The 23,439-nt window shown below is 38.9% G+C and overlaps 1 protein-coding gene across 2 annotated transcripts in view; it reads left to right on the plus strand.

Moving 5' to 3' along the window:
- The window catches only part of ITGB6 (integrin subunit beta 6), a 72,697-nt gene that overhangs the window by 26,658 nt on the left and 22,600 nt on the right, over positions 1 to 23,439 (plus strand). For both annotated transcript variants that reach the window (XM_029934514.1, XM_029934516.1), the window contains exons 9-11: positions 14,872 to 14,961; positions 21,112 to 21,246; positions 21,465 to 21,882. In XM_029934514.1, coding sequence (XP_029790374.1) covers positions 14,872 to 14,961; positions 21,112 to 21,246; positions 21,465 to 21,882 — 643 coding nt within the window. The remainder of the gene's footprint in view (positions 1 to 14,871; positions 14,962 to 21,111; positions 21,247 to 21,464; positions 21,883 to 23,439) is intronic.

Here is a 23,439-nt window from a genome sequence, read left to right on the forward strand (position 1 = left end):
GCTTTGACACTAACAGTATGAAAGTGTTGGAACAAGATTTTCACTTTATAGCAGTGGAAAACTGAGAGCCAAAGATGTTATGTAACTCTGACTATGAGAATCAATAAGGAAGGTTTGCTGAGGGCTTATTAGGTGGAAGCTTGGGGTTAAATATTTTAAATCATTTTATCATTTAATTTCCATTTTATGGACCCCAAATAAACCCAAATAGAATAAAAAATAAAAATTGAACCAAATAAAATAAATTAAAATAAATAATAAAAGAATTCAAAATAAAGCAAGTTGCCTGTGTTAGGCTGGGGTTTGAACAAAGGCACTTGGCATCTACAACCTCAATCATTGAGTTAAGTAACACTGTAACCTGGGCTGCTACAGTGAAAGAACATGCCAGTTCCTAACTAGAAGACCACCAAAGAAGCGGTCTTTTAAACAAAGTAACCAACTTTGAAAGTCACTGAGCTATAAAATCACAGAGCCTAAGGGTGGAGCAGAGCAGCCTGACAGATGAACAGATGAATAGGTGGAATTCTTAAAAAATGGCAGAGTCCCTTAAATCCAGTGCACACTTCATCTAGGGTCCTTTACTGTTGCTGTTAATTTAGACAAATAGAGCAATTTAAAAATGTATGGACTTGAAAAAAGAGAGACCGTTGGATTCTGAGCAGTAAAAACAGGCCACACAGCCAGGGAGCATCATGCCTTTGGCCAACACATCCTAGAGAGCTACCGTCCATGGTAATCACCATCTGTAGTTCCAGCCAGAGAGACAAAGGGGCACCTGGTCTAACGAAGACTATAGGTTTTTATGATGATACACTTCAAGCACACAGAACAAGAGTCATATAATGACAGCCACAGATCTACTACCCAGCTTTCTCAAATCTTAACATTTTGCCACCATATTTGCTTCAGATTTTTTAAAGAAATAAGACATTCTAGATACAGTTGTCTGCTATATACCTGGTGCAACTCTGAACGCATCGCCCTCTTGTCTTCCATAGAAGTAACCAATGTCCTGAGCTTAGTATTTATCATTCCCATCTTTTTTTTGGGTACCATTAAAAATATAAATAGATATATAAGCAATTTCATAATTTTGGCTTACAAGTTTAACTTCATGTTGTCCATATTACTTTTACAATTTGCTTTTTGACTCAATGTTATGTTTGGGGGTGGAGTGTGAGGGTAAAACATGCATAACATAGATTTACCATTTTAACCATGTTTAAATATACATTCTGTGACATTAAGTGCATTCATATTGTGGTGCTCAATGTTATGTTGCTGAAGCTCATCCACAGAGATACGTATAACTATACTCTACTCTGTTCACTGCCACGGACAGTCCAGCGAGTGTATACAATGTAGTATGTTCGTTCTGTCCCTAGGAGAGTGGGATCACTCTCAGTTGTGAAGCACTGCAAATGGCACAGCCATGCACATGCTTGCACATGCGTTCTCTGTGGAGGATCCAAGTCTAGAATGGAAGTCTCAGGGTCACAAGAAATGGCATCTTTGACTCTCCTGGGTGTGCCAACCTCCTTCCAAAGTGGCTGCATCAGCTACTCTCCTACCAACAGTGTGGGAGTATGGCCAAAGCCAAAGCCAAAAACAAACAAACAAACCCACCCCAAACAAACAAAAAACACCACCTACTTTAAATTACTTTTTCTGATGAGAAAGTTAATATATGTTATTTTCCCCAAAAGAGGCAGGGGAGATGGCTCTAGAAAAGCACAAAGCAGAAAATAAAGATCACTCATGAACTCACCACTCAGACACAGCTAACCATTCCTGACATTTAAAAATAAGGCTTCTCTTTTTTTTGCATGCCTTTACATATTTTAACATAATTGGCATCATACTGAACATATTAAGTAGGTTCAGATTTTTTTAATGAGTTTATACATGTAGAGTCTTCTAAAGGCATGAAAATTAAATTGCATTTAGTTATATGTCAAACAATCACTTTTATTGACAAGAATCACATTAGATAAAGTCAAGGTCATTATACAATATTCCAAACCTGTGGTTGCTGTGTTCAGAGGGTGTCTGCTATAAAATAAAAAATAAACTTGCTCCCCTCCCACCAGGGGCCCCGGAACATCCACAATGACTACATTTTTACATTAACCATCAGGTTACATTTTTTACATATTCAAATGATACTTTTTTATACATTCATGTGATGGCCTTAGTAAGGACCAACAGATTATTTCCAGAATCCCTTCTCTTATCCCCTGAAAGTACCCCTTTGAAAAAAATTTTTTTAATGTTTTATTTAGTTTTGATACAGAGAGAGACAGAGTATGAGATGGGGAGGGTCAGAGAGAGAGGGAGACACAGAACCGGAAGCAGGCTCCAGGCTCTGAGCTAGTGGTCAGCACAGAACCTGACGCGGGGCTCGAACCCACGAACGTGAGATCTGACCTGAGCCGAAGCCGGAGGCTTAACTGACTGAGCCACCCAGGTGCCCCTGAAAGTACCCTTTTGGTGAGGACTCCAACATCTGTGAACAGACTCAGTTTCTTCAAAGGTGCCTTTCCATATCACAAAGTGCTCAAAGCTGTGTAATTGCTCTGCTCTGTGTTTCTCAGAGCCTCACAGAATTCAGGGTCTCTCCCTTAACTCAGTTACACATTTATCTCCTGAAGCCTTTCCTGTGCTTACAGGTGGCCACTCCGTCCTTGTCTTTGAGGATGGCCCAAATTATAGCAATGCTTAAAGGAAGCTCCTCCCTTTGACTCAAATCACTACACACCAGTTTAACTACAACTAAGCATCTTCCACATGGCATAGCTTTTTATAGATTACATAGGGCATCACGGCACAATGGACAAGTTAAACTGACAGTTACTGGACACAGAAATGTTTGGGAGCATTCTGCATTTTAATTTTATGCCTAATTACCTGAGAGAGCAAAAAACATGCTGCGAAAGGATTACTATTAATTATAACATAGTTCAATATTTTGTTGCCTTTATGGTATTGAATCTTCAAAAAATAAACAAAAAAATTCTTAAAATAGAACATTTTGTTGAGCTTGAACAGTTTGGGCACACTATTTACTTTTATAAATTCACGTAGTTTTTCTATAAGGTTGCCAGATTTAACACATAAAAATACTGGGCATCCAATTTGAATTTCAAATAAGTAATATATAATTTTGTTAGTATATTCCATGAAATATTTGGGGCTAAAATATTGAAAATATTACTAAAAAATGGAAAAAAATAGTGTGTAGTAATGGAGAAAAATGAAAAGAGGATAGTGTGAGACCTTACTTCTATAGGATCTTCAGGAAAGACCCCTTTCAAAGAGTGATTTATTAAATCAGCAACCAACCAGTTGAGGAGTTTTCAAGAGAAGACATGTGCAAAGGCCCTGAGGCAGCAAATGATCAGCACTCAATGTGCTTGAGAAACTGAAGAAAAGCTAGTCAGCCTGATGTGAGCTAGGATACAAGAGGATGGAGTGGATAACAAAGGCTAAAACTAGACCTCAGTCTTGAAGGCCTAGGGAAGTAAGCATGCTATTATTCCATGGGCATCAGGCATTCAAAAACACCACTTCTGTTCTTGAGTACAGAATAGATGTCACAGACCAGCTGAGGATCCCTTATGAATTATGGGTATACAGGTTTAAAAACATAACAACTAACTATCTAACTAACTAACTAAATAAATAAATGAAAACTTTATTTTCCAAACTACCATGGCCCTTCCTAGAAGCATCTGCTTGACAACAAGAATGGTGCAGACAGACTATTCTGCCATTCTCAAACACTGATGCTTATTAAAATCACCTAGGGAGCTTTCTAAAATACCCAGAGGCCAGGCTACACCCTGATCTGATTAATTTAGTACCTCTAAGGCTGAGGTGCAGGGCATCCGTGTTTTATTTTGTTTTGTTTTTTAAGCTCCTCTGGTGTCTCCAATCACTCAGGGAGCCTATTAAAACACCAACTTTGGGGCACGTGGGTGACTCAGTTTATTAAGTGTCCCATCTCTTGGTTTTGGCTCAGGTCATGATCTCACAGTTCTTGAGGTTGAGCCCAGCATCAGTCTCCACGCTGACAGCATGGAATCTGTTTAGGATTAGTTCGCTCTCTCTCTCTTTGCCCCTCCCCCACTTGCGTGCTCTCTTTCTCTCTGTCTCGGTCTCTGTCTCTCTCTCAAAACAAAACAAAACATGACAAACAAACAAAATCACCAACTCTGATTCAGGTCTAGGATGGGATCTGAGGTTTTGCATTTCTTTCTTTTTTTTTTTTAATTGAGATAAAATTGACATATAACATTACATTAGTTTTAGTTGTACAACAGGATGACTCAATATTTGTATACATTGCAAAATGATTGCTGTAATAAACTTACTTAACATCCATCACCATACATAATTAAAACTTTTTTCTTGTGATGAGAACCTTCAAGTTTTACTGTCTTAGCAACTTCCAAATATGCAATATAGTATTATTAACCACAGTTGCCATGCTGTGCATTACCCCCCATGATATATTTATTTTATAACCCATTTCATTCCCCCACCATCCCTTCTTTTCTCTGATGACTACCAATGTGTTCTCTGAATCTATGAGCTTGGCATTTTTGCTTGTTTCTTTTTATTTTTATTTTATCAAATCACATGGATTTTGTTTTTCTCTTCCTGACATATTTCACTTAGCATAATGCTTTCAAGGTCCATCCATATTGCTGCAAATGGCAAGATTCCTTTTTTATGGTCAAGTAAAGTTTTTTTATGGCCAAGTAGTTTTCTGTCAATAAACAGCCAGAAGTGGAACTGCTGGATTATATAGTAAAAATAAACCCACATATATATAGTCAATTAATCTACTACCAAGGAGGCAAGAATATATTATAGGGAAAGTCTTTTCAGTAAAGGATGTTGGAAAAACTGGATAGCCACGTGCAAAAGAATAAAACTAGACTACTATCTTCCACTACACACAAAAGCCAACTCAAAATGGATTCAAGGCTTGAATGTAAGACCTGAAACCATAAAACTCCTAGAAGAAAGCATAGGTGGTAAGCTCCTTGATATTGAACTTGGCAGTGATTTTTTTGGATCTGAATCCTAAAGAAAAGGCAGCAAACAAAAGCAGAAATAAACAAGTGGAACTACATCAAACTAATAACTTCTGTAACAACAAAGGAAACCATCAACAAAATGAAAAGGCAACCTACTGAATGAGAGAAAATACTTGCAAATCATATCTCCAATAAGGAGTTAATATCCAAAATATATAAAGAATTCATACAAGTTAACAGCAAAACAAACAAAAAACAAACAATTTTTTTAAAAAAATGGGCAGAAGACTTGAATAGACATTTTTCCAGGGAAGACATGCAGATGGCCAACAGGCACAGAAAGGATACTCAACATCACTAATCATCAGAAAAATGCAAATCAAAACCATAATGAGATATTACCTCTCACCTTTTAGAAAGGCTATCATCAAAAGGACAAGACTAATGAGTGTTGGAAAGAATGTGGAGAAAAGGGGACCCTTCTGCGCTGATGGTGGAAATGTAAATTAATTCAGCCACTATGGAAAGCCAAATGAAGGGTCCTCAAAAAATTAAAAGTGAGATTTTGCATTTCTCACAAGCTTCCAGATGCTGTGCTACTATTGGTCCACCCACCATCCTTCTAGTAGCAAGGGCTGCTGATACCTCTATAGCAGTCCTTGTTTGTACACCTGCTTTCTATTTTTTCGTCCCCTTCCTCGTGTTCCTACTAGTCATCTTTCAACATTTTATTACCTGCTGTTTGGTCTGCAAAGCACATAAGCTGCTACTGAACCCAACATAGCTTCTCATTTTAAAAGAGCTTTCAGACGCTTTGGGACTCGCATTTGCCAACAAAGATCTGCAATCCCTCTCAAAAAGCAGGGTAATCTGATTAAGGGACCATGTGAAGTATCCTCAGCAACAAATACTCAGGGTAGCCTCTTTGTTCTCTAAGTCTCCATTCTCCAATGCCTCTCCATGCATTTGTTTGTCTCAGAACAGTCATGCACGGTGGGTCCATTCGTCTTCCCTTATCACTCTGTCACTGCTGCCGAGCACTCGTTCAGCTGTGCGCTACAGCTTCTTGGCTGACAAGATAATTACATTCCAGGGCAGACTGGAAGAAAGACAGGTAGTGCTCAAAAGTTCTGAAGCCGACTACCTAGTCATTGCTGGTGCAGACTTCAAGATCAAGCACCTGATCTAATTAGCACACTCTCTTTGCTGCCTGCCTGACTGTGGAATGCTGACAATTGAAAGCCTGAAGGCAAAGCAGATATCATGCAACCCAGAGACAGACATTCAGGCTACCTTGTGCCAGAAACAATTACATATTCTTTTTGGAATCTTGGGTGTCCTAGTAACACAGTCAAGCCTGGGGGTAAACTTTTGCATAATACTGGGAGCCCTGCATTTACCGATAATGAACATGAGAACCAGCAGTATACAACCCCACAAGGATGAAAGACCTCATGGGAAGAGAGCCTTCTGATCGCTTTCAGAAGGACTTATTTCAGCAAACCCAGTCCCACTACCCCCTCAACTCGGGAAGAAGCACAATGCTCAACAAAAGCAAGGCATCATCAGCAAAGAGCTGTTTTCCTTTGACCAGATAAACAGCACAATAGAGTCCCCTAGGACAAAAAAAATTTTTTTTCTTCTGTGCTTTTGCTACTTGCTGCATTTTTTTTCAAGATGTAGCCTTCCCATTTGAAAGTGATTACAGCCTCAACCCATTTTCTTCCTTTCTTTTAACTTTGATAAGAAAATGTTCTATCATCTCTAAATCACTATATATAAATACAAGGCATTATTATTTCAACTTTATAATGAGCCTTACCCTTGATGTCATTTGGCATTTATGCCAGTTCTTGGCCTAACCCAGTAGGGACCTGGCGGAACAGGGTGAGCCCTACTTTGGAGTCAAGACCTATTTCTACCACGTATTAGCTCTGTAACCATGCAAGGTGCTTACTTCTCCAACTAAAATGAGGGTTTAAGGGTTAAATAAATCAAAAGAACTCTACCAGAATGTAGTGGGTTGAACTGTGTCCTCACAAAAGATATGTTAAAGTCCTAAGTCTTAGCACCGCAGAATATTGCGTTACTTGGAAATAGGGTCTCACAGATGTAATTCGTTAAGATGAGGTGACACTTGAGCACAGTAGACCTTTAGTCCTATATGGTTGGTGTCCTTATAAGAAGACAAGAGACCCAGAGATGGAAATACATAAAAGAGAATATAATGGGATGATGGAGGTAGAGACTGAGTGATGCATCTCCAAGCCAAAGAACACCAAGGTGTGCCATCAACCACTAGAACTTGGGAAGAAAGAGGCAGGGACAGATTCTCCTCCACGGGTTTCAGAGGAAGCATGCTCTGTGGACACCTTGATCTCAGATTTCAGGCCTCCAGACCTATGAAACAACACATTTCTGTTGAGTTAAGCCACCAATTTTGTGGTACAGTCGAACAGCAGCCCTGTGGAACTAAGACATTCACTTAACTTAGGCTAACTCGCTAACCTCTCTCAGGCTCACTGATGTCATCACTGATGAGAACAGCCATTGTTGGGCACTTACCATCAGTGGCCTGGCTAAAAGATCTGGTTCTAGAGCAGAGCAGAGCAGGTGAATCCAGCTCTTTCTAGGCCGGATGACCTCCAGCAAGCTAACAAAATTCTCTGGGCCTCAATATCTTACCAGTAAAACAGGGATAATAATGGTTCCTAAATAAGAGCTTGTGGGAAGAATGAAAGAGATGGCACTGGCAGGTTCAAATGTTAGCTATACTTAACTTTAGTTAGATGATGGTGGGCACAGGTGACATCTGGGCACCTTTAGGGCTGTCTATATTCTCGGTTCATCACAGCAGAACAGAGAACTATATGGAATTGTGGAGGTAAAAAGCAAGGTGGTCCCTTCCTCATCTGTTCCTGTCACTTCTCCAAGGCTGTCCCAGAATCCCCACAACAGATGCTCTAGGAGCCTTGGGTTTCTGAGGATACAGGTGTCAAAAGGCAGGAGGTGCAAGGGGAAGTCAGGAAGCATGTGAGGCCCTCTCCATCTCCTTGTGCAGCTCCCTGAATTGGTGAATGCGGCTCATGAAGACCTGGTCCTGAGATGGGTGCCTGGGGATGCACAGAGATTTAGGAGGAGACCGGCCATAGTGTGAGTGCTAGGGAGTTTGTCAGTCTGCACCTCCCCTGGGTCTGTCCCCAGGTAGAAAGAATCCAGGTAAGAACTGATTGCTCCTTGTGGCAAAACACTTGAAAGATCTAAGACCCTTTAAGAATTATCTGTACTTTCTCCAATTTAAGTGACATCTTGATGAACAGAAGCACCCTCTTGACAATAAGAATGAATGCCTCTCTCTCTGCATTTGTTTGTCTCAGAGCAGTCACACATTGCAGGTTCATCTCTGTTGTGTGGTCATACCTAGGAGTGGATTGGCTGGGTCATTGGATGTGCTCACGTTCAGCATTAGCTGCTCTCCAAAGTAGTTGTGCCTGTGTAGACTTCCCCCAGCAAGTATTTGAGAGCATCATCAGTTTGTTAAATCATAGCCATTCTAGTGGGTGCACACTGGCATCTCTTATTGGCTTTAATTTCTATTTTTCTAATGATTAATGATGTTGAACAATTTGCCGTACTCTTTTGCCTCTTGTATGTCCATGTTTTTCCAAATGCCTTTTCCTTGTGGATATACAGGAGTTGTTTAGATATTCTGGTGCCACATCAGATGAATGTATTACAGATATTTTCTCCCACTCACTGGCTCCTTTTTCTCTCTTAAAGGCATATTTTCACAACAGAAATTCCTAAGTTGAAGTCCTATTTATCAATCTTTTCCTTTATATAGATAGTGCTTTTGTGTCCTACTTAAGACATTTTTGTTACCCTGAAGGCAATGAAAATACCTCCCCTGACTTGTATAGTAATAAAAGTCGGAATAGGGGTTAGGCTTTTAAGGGAGGGTAATGACTGAGAAGCATTAGAAGGGAGGATTCCAGGGGCCTGATTACTCTCTACTTGATCTTGGTGTAGTTATACTTGGTTGTTTACTTTTTAAATACTCATTGAATTGTATACTTATTACTCGTATGCTGTGCATGTATGTTATACTGCCATTAAATTTTCTGAGAGAGAGAAAATGGATTAATAAGAGCAACTCATTGAATATATACTATATATATATAGTGAGATGTTAGAGAAAATATTTGTGGACACATTAGATAAAGTCATAGGTTCTCAATTTATATAAGCCAAACTTCTAGTAAATGTATTTTAGCAAACAAACAAAAAACATTCAGTAAGTATCATTTAATACCAGATGCTGGTATTCACTGATGCTGAATAATAATATAATATTGAAAATAATCAGTGCTGAGCATAAAGTTCCTCCATATTAATGAGGCTTCACAGAAAGAATTAAACAAGCAGAGAACCTAAAGACAGAAGAACTTGGTCTTACAGATTCTTTATTAAAATGCTGCTAACAGATATATGGCAAGTCAACTTCCAGCTTTCCACCTCCTGATGAAGGGCAAGAGTAGTGTGGTTTTTATAAAATGGTAGCTCATGAGTCTCAGGTGGTGAAGAATCTTTGAGACCACAGCAGGAATGTTACAATAGTAGGACAGAAGGGTCAAGGAAAGTAACTGTTCAAGGCAGAAACCCAATCATGATGTCCAGCTAGGGCATAGTTAATACTAAACAATGTCCCAGAACCTAAAGCTGCTGATGAGTGAACCCAACAGGAAGTGCAGTCAACGCAAGAATGAAGGTCACAACAGGAATGTCCCTCCGAGCACCAAAAGCAGACAAGTATCTGCCAATATCCTTAGTCTGAGTTTCTATGAACAAAGAACCGACCAGTAGTCTCCATGGATAAGTGCGGTAGCAGGTGTGTGCCTGCATGTTCCTCTGCTCCCAGTTGATAGCTGGTTCTAGCAGCCAGACACCAAGAGACACTGACGTTGGAGACACTCCCCAAGAGGAGTCCAGGTGTGCACATGTGAATTTAGCCACTTTCCTCTGTATGTTTTGTTGCCTGCCCACTAAATCACCCCCTGTCCACTTAGACTCCATCCTTGACAAGCAGGAGACTTCTAAGGAGCAAATGCAGACTGTTGGATAAATAAGAAATCTTTCTAAAAAAATAAAATTTATTGTCAAATCAGCTAACAAACAGTGTATAAAGTGTGCTCTTGGTAGATTCCAGTGGTTCATAGCTTACATATAACACCCAGTGCTCATCCCAACAAGGGCCCTCCTCAATCACCCATTTCTCCCTCTCGTCCACCCCCTTCCATTCTCAGTTTGTTCTCTGTATTTAAGAGTCTCTTATGGTTTGCCTCCCTTCCTTTCTGTTTGTTATTAATTTTTTTCCCTTCCATTCCCCATGATTTTCTGTTAAATTTCTCAAGACCCACATATGAATGAAAACATATGATACCTGTTTTTCTCTGACTGACTTATTTCACTCAGCATACTACCTTCCAGTTCTATCCATGTTGCTGCAAATGGCAGGATTTCATTTGTTCTCATTGCCAAGTAGTATTCCATTGCATATATAAACCACATCTTCTTTATCCATTCATCAGTTGATGGACATTTAGGCCTCTTTCCATAACTTGGCTATTGTTCAAAACACTGCTATAAACATTGGGGTACATGTGCCCCTATGAATCAGCACTCCTGTATGCGTTGGATAAATTCCTAGGAGTGCTATTGCTGAATTGTAGGGACGTTCTATTTTTAATTTTTTGAGGAACCTCCACACTGTTTTCCAGAGCAGCTGCATTCCCACCAGTTTGCACTCCCACCCACAGTGCAAGAGGGTTCCTATTTCTCCACATCCTTGCCAGCATCTGTAGTTTCCTGAGTTGTTCATTTGAACCACTCTGACCAGTATGAGGTGGTATCTCAGTGTGGTTTTGATTTGTATTTCCCTGATGATGAGTGGTATTGAGCCTCTTTTCATGTGTCTGTTGGCCATCTGGATGTCCTCTTTGGAAAGGAGTCTATTCATATCTTCTGCCCATTTCTTCACTGGATTATTTGCTTTTTGACTGTTGAGTTTGGTAAGTTCTTTATAGATTTTGGATACTAACCCTTTATCCAATATGTCATTTGCAAATATCTTTTCCCATTCTGTCAGTGCCTTTTAGTTTTGTTGACTTCTTTGCAATGCAGAAGCTTTTTATCTTGATGAGGTCCCAATAGTTCATTTTTGCTTTTGATTCCCTTGTCTTTGGAGATGTGTGGGGCAAGAAATTGCTGCAGCTGAGGTCAAGGAGGTTGTTGCCTGCTTTCTCCTCTAGGGTTTTGATGGTTTCTTGTCTCACATTCAGGTCCTTCATCCATTTTGAGTTTATTTTTGTGTATGGTATAAGAAAGTGGTCTTGTTTCATTCTTCTGCATGTTGCTGTCCAGTTCTCCCAGCACCATTTGCTAAATAGACTGTCTTTTTTCCATTGGAGACTCTTTCCTGCTTTGTGAAAGATTAGTTTGCCATACATTTGTGGGTCCAATTTGGGATTCTCTATTCTATTCCATAGGTCTATGTGTCTGTTTTTGCCAATACCATACTGGCTTGATGGCTACAGCTTTGTAGTAGAGGCTAAATTCTGGGATTGTGATCCCTCCTGCTTTGTTTTTCTTCTTCAGTATTACTTTGGCTATTCGGGGTCATTTGTGGTTCCATACAAATTGTAGGATTATTTGTTCTAGCTTTGAAAAGAATGCTGGTGCAATTTTGATTGGGATTGCATTAAATGTGTAGATGCTTTGGGTAGTATTGACATTTTAACAATATTTATTCTTCCAATCCATGAGCATGCAATGTTTTTTCATGTCTTTGTGTCTTGTTCAATTTCCTTCATAAATTTTCTATAGTTTTCAGCATACAGATCTTTTACATCTTTGGCTATGTTTATTCCTAGGAATTTTATGGTTCTTGGTGCATAAGAAATCTTTTTTGAGATGGGGGCACAGTGAGCAAATAAATAGGGTTTGATGAAAGAAGTAAAGAAAACTAAGGCAATCAGAAAAAGCCAATTTTGCAAACATGAATGAGAAAAGCAACTTCAGGAACTCCTGGGTGGCATGGTGGCAGGAGAGGGAGAAAGCCCATAATTAGTATAATCCATAGGCAGATAACAGGAAATTCAAGCCCAAGGAGTTGGTATTTCTAATTAGCTCATGAAACATCGTGTTTTTAGAGTTCACCATTTCTAATATCCAAGAGTTATCTTTTACAGTCACAGTGCTATAATTTATCACATCCAGGCATGCAAAATCATCCTTTTTCTAACATTAAACATGTTTAATCAGAACAATTTATAATAGCTCTTTAGGGCTTTAATGAAAGAAAGGCATTTGACACATGATACTTACAGTAATCATAATACTACAAGATTTAAAGTATAATTTTTTATAGTGTTAGATCAGGAAGCCAAATTGTCCATGTTTTTAGTTAATTATTTGCAATGCTTTTGGGAGGAATCAGCATCCAGAAATTAATTAATAGCTTTCCTCTACACAATTGTCAGTGCTATCACAGGGTACTGCTACTAGCTGCCAACTCTTTTATACCCTCACACTGGTAGCAATCAGCAAATGCAATTAATGTTAAACTACTTGTCCTAATAGCCAAACCAAAACGTCATACCACATGCAGCATCATAATTGTGGTTTGGGAAGTAGGTGGATTTGGCGGTGTTACCCAAGAATTAACCCAAAATCTAGAGGCCACTTGAACTAGTGCTTGTGGAAAGTATCCTTTATACCCTGGCCTTGGAGAAACCAGGACATTTTTCAAGGCTAGCAGTTTTATGTAAAACTAAGAGCCTTGAAATTCTTTTTTGAAAAGATCTAAACCTTTCTTTGTCAAGCTTTAAAGTTTTCCTTTACCTTCTCTTTTGGGACCAGTCAAATTTACACACATTCCAGCTCCGCTTGAGTGAAATTCAAGTTCCTATTTAGGTATTCGCTGTTAACCTCAGGTCTCATGCTTCACGGCCCTTTTGACATGTGTTTATTTGAAAAGGTAAGTCAATGAACCGGTGCCTTTCTCATATTTGACAAGTTCTACCTGACTCAGGGAAATAGAGTGGGGCCCACCTTCAATAGGCAATAATGTGGGGCACTGGGTAATAGGAAGAATATTCCTCCCTGGTGTACTATCCATGGCCTCGTCAATAACAAAACTAGGGGTCAAAGTAGAGTGACAACTGCCACTTTTATAAATTCATATTTCCATCAACTTCAAACTTAACCACAATCAGAAACACGGAAATAAGTGGAACAATACAAACCCCACCAATTAAAAGCAGCACACATTCTTCCATCCTAGAGAAAGCTTGGGCCAACCCAGGTACCCACCTCTAGTAAGTACCTCCTAGAATGTGTTGGTGTTCTAAATCACTCCTGCTTCATTTGTTCCTCCCTTTGGCTCCCCTCGATATGATCTACTGATTTAGTATCACAATTATAATCAATAATTATTATTAATTTTGACTTACTTTTATACATTTCCTAAGTTACTTAAATCTTCTTTGGAATAAGACAGAATATCATTATGTTTGAACGAGAGGAGTTGCCCTAAATCCTTCAGTCAAAACTTTCTATTTCTATGTACAATTTTAATAAGTTCAGTCAGCTGATTTCACAACACACAGCAACTCAGAAGACCGCAGCTGACAAAAAGAGTGATTGTCTCTTCCTGATGTAGCACAGCATATTAAACCTGCTTAATAGATGTTGCTGAATGCAACAGTAAAAGGATAAATGAGAAAATCAGTAGGTGAGTGATACCTTACTGCTTAACAAGGGGAAGACAGAAACTTTTTAAAAACAAATAAAAGAAGCAAAAAGCATAGCAGTTGGGGTCTACCTCGTGTGATCAATCCATGGATTTTAGAAGTTTTTGATTGTAGAGCTATAGTTCATATTGATAAGTCTGACCGTTTCTTCAAGAAAAAAATTCAAGAATGCTTGGGAACCTTTATCAAGAACACAGATATGTACACCATACACTTTAGAAAACTTTTAATTTGAAAATAAGTATTAAAACATAAAACTTAAGGGATGGGTAATTTTCAGCAGTCTGGAAGATTCCCTTCTTTGCAATGCCTAATTTCCCTGGTCATGCTTGATACTTAGAGTGTGAATAAACTAATGTTGTGAGCTCTCCTCAGGCGGAAACGACACCTCATGGAAGGATGTAAGTGGAGGATGCAGATGGTTTGGAGACAGGTTCTGACTGACTCAGTCATGATGAGTGGGATTCATCCAATCAACCCCAGCTCCATGGTGACATCCCTAAAAGAGTGCTTGTTACCACTAGGAAAGGGGGTTAACAGCTAGCAATCGCTTTCTCCACCAAGAGATTGACAATTAAGACCCCTGGGCTGAATGACTTGCAGAGTGACCTGATGGCAGAGAAGGGCCAGTGTGGAACCTAGGTTTCCATAACATTACAAAAAGGGAAGATAACTCCAGATCGTATGTTCATAATATTTTGGACCAAGGATGTTCCACAAATGGAAGATGGTATGTAAGTGCTATTATTATTTGAGACTTGATCCGAGTTGTGACATAAATCACAGCTCTAGACAAAGGCAACCTCGGACTTTTAATATCCCCAGTGGCAGCTCTGGCCAGTCTAGTTCCCACTTGCATGCTGGAAGCCGCACCAGGCAGAGCAACAGTTTCAGGAGAAACACTCATGTATTATCAGGATCCTGTTTCCTCCAGCCAGTTGAACAGAGGTGATCTCACAGTTACTGTTTCTTGATCACAGTGAGCAGATTGACTTATTCTTTTTTGTTTACAGAATTATGCAAAACTCATTCCTGGAGCTACAGTCGGGCTACTTCAGAAGGACTCTGGAAACATTCTCCAGCTGATCATCTCGGCTTACGAAGTATGATATTTTACAGTTGGCTTTTTTTCCTTTCCTTTTTTTTTTCATTTCAGTTTTGGTATTCAAAAACTCAGATGTGTTTTAGGCAGTTAAGTGCATTCTGATTTGTTAGTAGAGAGAGTACTCATCCAAAGAGAATTTCTCTGTATTAATGTGTAGCCAAAATATAAATTTTGTTCACCTTATTTGCATATATTCTTCCTGAAAGGTGAGGCAGAAATCATAACCTGATCATAAAGTTAAGGTTATTTTTATAATAATAACCAATAGTGCTGTCACTTGCAAAATTTTAATTCTATTGAAAAGACTCAGTGAGCCCTATAATTAAGCTCCCCTTTCCTCTACCTGAAAAAGAAATTTAGTTTAAAATACCAATAAGTAATAGGACTATGTGGCGAACAACTCCACAGGCTTAATGAGACCACCTCATAACTCAAGGAAAAGAAAAAAGATGCAAAAAGATATCAGGAACACCATTTTGTGGATTCTCTACTTTTGAGAACCAAGGAATTTTTCATGTTTATGGATATATATGTAGAGAGATATAGACAGATATCTCCATATCTATCTATCTATCTATCTATATATGAATATATATAGATAGATAGATAGATAGATATGGAGATATCTGTCTATATATATATATATATAGAGAGAGAGAGATATCTCTCTCTCTCTATATATATATATATATATAGAGAGAGAGAGAGAGAGAGAGAGAGAGAGACATAATTTTTTTTGGCCTGGACTTTGGAAAATAGTACCTAAAGACAGCATTCCTTCCTTAAAATAAAATACCTAGCTATGGGGATTCTATGTTTTCTTGCTTTTGTCCCCACTTCATAATTCAGTTAACCAATGGTGATGGCCAGTTACCAACTATTTTCTATTTTGATTCTAAGTATTATTCCCCTATTTTTCCTTCACTTACATAGAAAAAACATACATATGCATGTGCCCATATACATACACACAAAGATGAAAATTAAGCTTTCAATTGGGACAGAAATGATGGAGCACCTGAATGGCTCAATTAGTCGAGCGTCTGACTCTTGATTTTAGCTCGGGTCATAATCCTAGGGTTGTGGGATTGAGTCCTGTGTCAGCTCAACAGATGTGTCCACCAAAACTACCACATTAGCTCAGGCTTCAAATTCCTCCAGATGGGAAAGCTTGTCAACAAAATACTATGAAAACCTTCCTCCCTCTTACGTGGTAATTAAAGTTTTAATATGTAGAATCTGATAAAATCACATAGCACTCCTCCACACATTAGAACACACTCTGTTTTCTCAAAAGCGTTGGCCACTAACATCTTCAAAAGGCCTAAGCAAATGAGAAAACTAGAAATGTCAAAAACATTTCTTCTGTGCTCTGTCAGGGGTTTTGTCTCACTTTGTGATCCCAAATCGCCCACATAACTTACAGAGTAGTTGAATTAAGGCATCAAATATTTGAAGTGAATCTCATTTTACTGTCTCAAAAATATAAAAAGTATCTATGATTCTTATACTATATAATCTTGCTCTGGAGTTGTTATTGTAACTTCATGACTCATTGAATGATGTATGCGATAGATTTTGGCACTGGTTCAAATTATTTTTCTATTCTGTTATTTTAAAATGAATTCAACAAGGACTTTAAAATATGAGGATCCATTTGACTGAATTTCTTCCCAGTCTATACAAAGAGAGAAAGGAAAGAGAACAGATTGAGAGAAAAGATAAAACACTTCTGACTAACTTCTAGTGGGGCAGAGCTACACAATTTGTGTTTATTACTACTGACTATTAACTGCAGCTCAGTATTTTACAGTACCATAGTGACATGAAAGCCCTTAAACACCAGATGTGTATTCATCTGACCACAATTCACTAATTTTCTGCCTTCCTTAACCACCTGATAGAAGCTACTGAAATATCAGTGCTCCCAAGGGTAAGTTCTACCAACACTTAGGCTCCAGAAGGCAAATGACTTGGTTTGGTGTGGTTTACCTGCTTCATAATGGATGCTCAGTAAATGAATGATAGGATGAAAATATACAAATAAATATTTATATGTTTTCTTTGGGAAATTCACATTAAAATATTGCTGGTGAATTCTGCAATGTGATTCCAATTACATCAATGCTGAGATTCCCCTTATTTTCGTCAGATTATGTTGCCCACTACTCCTAATTTCAAATCTACAGACTTGCAGATCTATCCCTCGCCTCTTTTGCTCCTGACTTACTGTGTCACTGTCTCTAACATTACTCTTGCCTTAACTCTTAATGATTTCAGTCTAAGTATAAATATATTTCTGCTCAATGATTTCAGTGTAAGTATCCATATATTCCTTATGGTATCCTGGCCTCTGTTTCTTGAACTCTGCTTTTAAAATGATCTTGTCCCCCTCTCTTGTCCTACCTTAAAGCTTGTCATTGCCAATAGACTCTGTATAATCTCGGTTTCATGCAACCCATTCCCTGCTCACCACTCCCAACCATTTCAGCTCACCCTTGCGAGTTCCCTTAGTATTTCTTCCAATTAATTAACCCTACCTTCTCTTTTTCTTTTTCTCTCTCTCTCACTCTTTTAATTCAACTGACCCTATCCTCTCTCTGTAGTTGCTCATTGCCTTCATGTTCTCTTTTGCTTGGGCCCCCAGCTTGAATTCCACCATCACAATCACTCTGTACACAGACCCTCAGCTCCCCTACCCCTACGGCTTCACTGAAGTCGCTTAGTCCTAGTTAAATCCAACTGTCCATTCACCCTACACAACTGAACAGGAAAAGGGAAAACAAACAATCATGCTAACAAGTCTCACTTTAAATTCATGATCATATACTTGAAGCGGGCCCTCAATGCCACCCAGCAACCACGCTATACTTCTCTAGGAGACATCCACGTGGAGACGTCCATGTGTCGGTTGATACATTAGTTGGCAGTTCAGGAGGGTAACCTGGGCTCTCCTAAACACATTTCACCAACAGTTTTCCCCTTCACAGTTGATGGTAATTCCATCCTTTATGTTTCTAGGGCTAAAAAGCTTGCTGGCTCTATCTTCAAAATTATTTAGAATTTGATCCAGACACTGCCTCCAGGGCCCTCATCCTTGTCGGAGTCACCATCTTCACTCACCTGAATGGCTGCAAAAGCCTCCTAAATGCTATTTCTCATTTCTACCTTTGGTTTCCTACATTCTATTTTTAAGGAAAAAAATACTTCAACAAAACACAACCTGAATTTTTCTTTAAAAATATTAAGTCAGGTCATATCACTCTTCTATAGATAACCCTAATTATTTTCTCATATTATTACATAGAATAAATGCCAAATTCTTTAAAACCACCTACTGGGACCCTACCAGATCTGCTTTACCTCTGTGACTTTACCTCTTATTACTCCAATGGTCTCTGCTCCAGTGCAGCCACTCTGGCCTCCCTGCTGTTCTGTTTCCAGAGCAAGGCAGACATGCTCCTGCTCAGGGCCTTTGCACTGGCTGTACCCTGTTCCTGGAATACTCTTTGGACAGATGCCTGCATGCTATTTAACTCCTCACTTCCTTGAAATGTCATCTTCTTACTGAATCCTTCTGTAACTACATTTTAAAGAATTACAGACACTCTCTTAATCTTCATTATCCTACCCTAACTTTAGCATTTATCACCTTGTAGCATGCTACGTTATTTTCTTATGTTGTTTCCTATCTGAATATAAACTACAAAAGGTCAGCTATTTTAGCAGTTTTTGCCTTCCAAGCACCAAGAACAGTGTCTAGTACATATTGAACACTCAATAAATATTTTCTGAATGAATAAATTTATAATAGAACTATTTGAAATGAAACAGATTAGAAGAGTAAATTTTAACGCTAATTGGCAGAATGTGAAATCTAACAACATGATAGAAATAATCTTTAAGGGGTGCCTGTGTGGCTCAGCTGGTTAAGTGTCAGACTTCAGCTCAGTCATGATCTCATGGTGTGTGAGTTCAAGCCCATGTCAGGCTCTGTACTGTCAGCTTGGAGACTGGAGCCTGCTACAGATTCTGTGTTTCCCTCTCTCTCTCTGCCCTTTCCCCACTTGTACTCTGTTTCTCTCTCTCTCTCTCAAAAATAAACATTAAAAAATTTTTAAATAATCTTTAAGACTGAAAAATGACACTTCAGTCTCTGATGAAGACCATATTCTGAAAAGTCATCCTTATGTCCATCTACCAAAGGAGTGACGATATGGGTCAAATTTAAAAGCAGGGAAGAAGAATGGCTGAGAATTTATAGTTAGCAACTTAGAATTTGGAGGAAAGCAGAGTTGTCTTACTATGCAGTTGGCAAAATTATACTTACAGAAAATTTGAAGCTGAATATGCTTTTAAAATTCCAGGAGTATAGGAACTCAAGTCTTCTTAGATGAACTGAAGTATTACTTAATTCATAATGTTTTACAATTTATTTTTATTCTGTTTTATTTTTTTTATTTTTAAAAGTTCTGTTTTGTCCTCTAAATATAGACTTCTTATTTTGCATAAGAGAGGAACAAAGAAAGTCTACATAATAACCCTAGCTTTCCTCATAACAAATAGCTTTTTCTTCTCCTCCCTAACGTTCTTCCTCTTGGAAAGCCTTGCCTTTATCTCCCTCTGCCATAATCTATATGCTTCATATCCAGTCTTTCTTCCATCTACGTCATCATATATACCAACCACCCCTGGTTCCTGGTCCTCATGCCTCAGGCTGATAGATCATGAGTCTGTTCTGCACAGACCTTCTAGACAATTTCCCTGCAGCTGTATTTTCAATAGATTGGACCCTGCTTTGAAGCTATAGGGAATGTTTCCCATGGGTCTTAACTCATCTCTCCAAACCTCAAGGCTCTTTGTTGTCTGGTGTCTCCCAAGGCAGTAGGAGCTGGGGCTTGGTTTGAGCCCCACTTGTCCTCATTCTAAACCACTGCTGGCACTGAACTTCCTCTCTTCTGGTCCCCTCAGCTGAAACACCAGTGTTACCTCCCCACACACCTATGTCCAACATAGCCATCAAGGACTTCTAATACTTCCAGCCTTCACTGACCATTCTCTTTTCTGAACTGTCCCAAACCTACATCTGTATTGTACAATTTTTAAAAAAATTAATGGTACATTGATGGACTTGTACATTAACTGCTTTACTGGCTCCATCTGGGTTTTTTTTCAGCAAAATGATAATCATCTTGGGGGCAGAAATCCCATCTTACACTTATCCCCCAGACCTGACTCCACACTAATGTACAATAGGTACTTGATAAATTCCAATATTGACTTTAAGAGACAGTTTCTCCCACATTTTAACATCTCTAAAATTGGTATATGTTTTATGATTAATGGTGTCTTATAAATGCTGTCAGCTGCAAATGTATGAAATCGGCCACTACCGTACATGTAGTTGTCACCTCAATCCATTAAGTACGGCATTGGTACTACAGGTGTTGAAATACCTTCAAAAAGTTTGCACTATGATTTGATATTGAAATGAAAAGTTATTGTATTTGCAGAAATGTACCAAAGCAGAGCAGCAGGGTATAAATTTGATATCATCAAAGCAAACATTTATTGTTGAAGGAATGACTTAATTCTGTATTCCACGCAAAGCAGCAACCAGCTGCTTTATGGGACCTAAGAAATGATGATACTTAGAAGTAAAGGAAGCTGCTCTATTTTGTTACTGAAATGCAAGCAAAAAAATAAAAATGCCTTTTGTATGCCAAGCAATGCAACTGAAGGCTGGAGAATTTGCCAAGTCCTTCAGAACATATACAATAATTTTCAAAGCAATGATAGACTGATAGAATTGATTCAGATGTTGCACAGAGCGATCTTGAGATATTTTGTCATGATGTCATTGTCATAAAATAATGGTGTGTTTTATAATTGATGCCATCTTAGATTCAATAAAATATGACATGTATATGTGCATGCGTGCGTGTATGCATGCCTATGTGTGTGTGCATGTGTGCTTGTGTGAGCACATGTGTATATATTGCTGGCTTTGTTGTTTGGTTGATGGTATGATGAATTTCATTTAGCCTCAGTTTAATTTTATTTATTGGTAGCTTAACGAACATGATTCATGGATTCTTCTGGTTGTATTTTGTGGCTGTGACTTTAACTCTTTATATCCTCACTAAAGGAGCTCCGGTCTGAGGTGGAACTGGATGTGTTAGGAGACACTGAAGGACTCGACCTGTCGTTCACAGCTACCTGTAACAAGGGGGCCCTCTTCCCACATCAAAAGAAATGCTCCCACATGAAGGTGGGAGACACAGTAAGTTGAGGGTCAACAGGTTGTCTGAAAAAACATTCAGGTAAGTCAGAGGTTACCTTATTGCACTGAAGCTGGATTTTTTTCCTTTCAAGAATTTCAAAAGCAATTTTCAAAAATTTCATAAGAAATTATTTTGGGAGAGTTGATCCCCACACAGCTCTGTTTCCTCCCATGCATTTTGGTGGCTAGAAGAGGATAATTAGCATTTTCTTTTCCAGGCTTCATTCAACGTGACTGTGAGTATACCAAACTGTGAAAGAAGAAGCAGGCACATTATCATAAAGCCCGTGGGCCTGGGGGACACCCTAGAAATCCTTGTCAGTCCGGAATGCAACTGTGACTGTCAGAAGGAAGTGGAAGTGAACAGCTCCAAATGCCACAATGGGAACGGTTCCTTCCAGTGTGGGGTGTGCACCTGCAACCCCGGCCACATGGGTCCCCGGTGTGAGTGCGGGGAGGACACGCTGAGCACAGACTCCTGTAAGGAGGCCCCGGATCATCCCTCCTGCAGTGGAAGAGGCGACTGCTACTGCGGCCAGTGCATCTGCCATTTGTCTCCCTATGGAAACATTTATGGGCCTTACTGCCAATGTGACAACTTCTCCTGTGTGAGACACAAAGGGCTGCTCTGTGGAGGTAAGCTGTGTCTAAGTCCACCTCACACTGGGGCTGTGCAAGTATCAAGGAGGGGGCCTTGCATCCTTTGAACCTTCCATAGTTGCCTGGGCATAGTAAGTGCTCAATAAATATTTGCTGATCAAGTGAGTGGGTTACTCTCTAGACCTAAAGTAACTGATCTTCTCTTATATTTTTTCTGGCTCTTATATTCTCTTGGGGTGAGATGTCTGCCAATTCAATTTACACCTCTGTTGTTGTTCCCTAAGAGTAAGGAGGGAAAAAATGGTTTTTTGGTTATTATCCAGACTTCATAAAATTGCATGTAATCAGAACTCTATGATCTTCCAGACTTTTCTGGATCAGGTTTTCAGATATCTTACCCAACTCTTTAAAAAAAAAAAAAAAAGTTTATTTATTTATTTTTGAGAGAGAGAGAGAGAATGTGGAGGGGAGGGGTAGAGACAAGGAATCCCAAGCAGGCTCCGAGCCATCAGCGCAGAGCCCAACGCGGGTGCCCAAACTTACAAATGAACCATGAGATCATGACCTGAGCCAAAATCAAGAGTGAGACACTTAAAATATTGCTTGGAAAATTTTTAAGATCAAGAAAAGTTTTAAATAGCAGAAAAATGTATGTTTTAAAAATCCTTTGCACATGGAAAATCACTGTAGTTTAAGACTAGTCTAAGAATAGTTTAAGAATAACTATTATAAAGTCATTTGGATATATATCCATATATTTAAGTATAATCTATATATACATATATTTAAGTATTAAGCATAAGAATTACAAATGTGTTCATATCCTTTAAAATGATATAAATTTGTGTTACAACTGGAATATTAACTAACAGCTGAATTTAAGCTCCCAATGTCTCCCTTTTTCACAGTGTGTGAACAGGCAGCTTTTCAAAACAGAAAACCATTATCTTTAAAGAAAACTAAGCAAGTTATGTTTTCAAACCACAGTGTCAGGAACATATAAAAGAGACTGATTCTCAGAAAAAAAGGCTCAAGAAGAGCAGCCTCAAAGAATTCTGAGCTCTTTGAAAAAACCATGTGATGCCTTTAGGAGCGTACCTCCATTTCATTTCTTTGTGGTGGCTCTTGCTACCAACAAGTTCCTCTGAGGCTGCCTTCTTTCTTCTCCCCAAAGAGTGAAAAGTTCAGGGTCTGTCCAGATTGAGACACTTTTCTCTCCCCTTTCATTCAAAGGTCTATTTCCTTAGTTAATGGGTGTGTTTCCAAACCCTTATCAGTTCTCTTCTCACAAGATGCAGGCAGGAGACAGCCTGAAGCCAGAGGCTGCCACCATGTCTTAAACAGAATATGATCTTCAGATTCCCTGATCGCATCTCTAATAAAAATCTTTGAGTAAAATATGTTCTCAAAACTTTTGAAATTACCTTTCAAAAACATTCTCTGTGTAACCTAATATGATACGATAGCAATACTACCCCTACCCATATTTCACTCTAAATCTTAGATCAAAGAATTCCAGCGCTGTGTAAAGTCCTGAGCTCTGCTCAGCAGCGCAGTTTGTTAATGGTCTTCACTGCATTTGGTACCATGCAC

This window comes from Suricata suricatta, chromosome 3 (assembly GCF_006229205.1).
Source record: "Suricata suricatta isolate VVHF042 chromosome 3, meerkat_22Aug2017_6uvM2_HiC, whole genome shotgun sequence".
Classification (NCBI taxonomy): Eukaryota; Metazoa; Chordata; class Mammalia; order Carnivora; family Herpestidae; genus Suricata; species Suricata suricatta.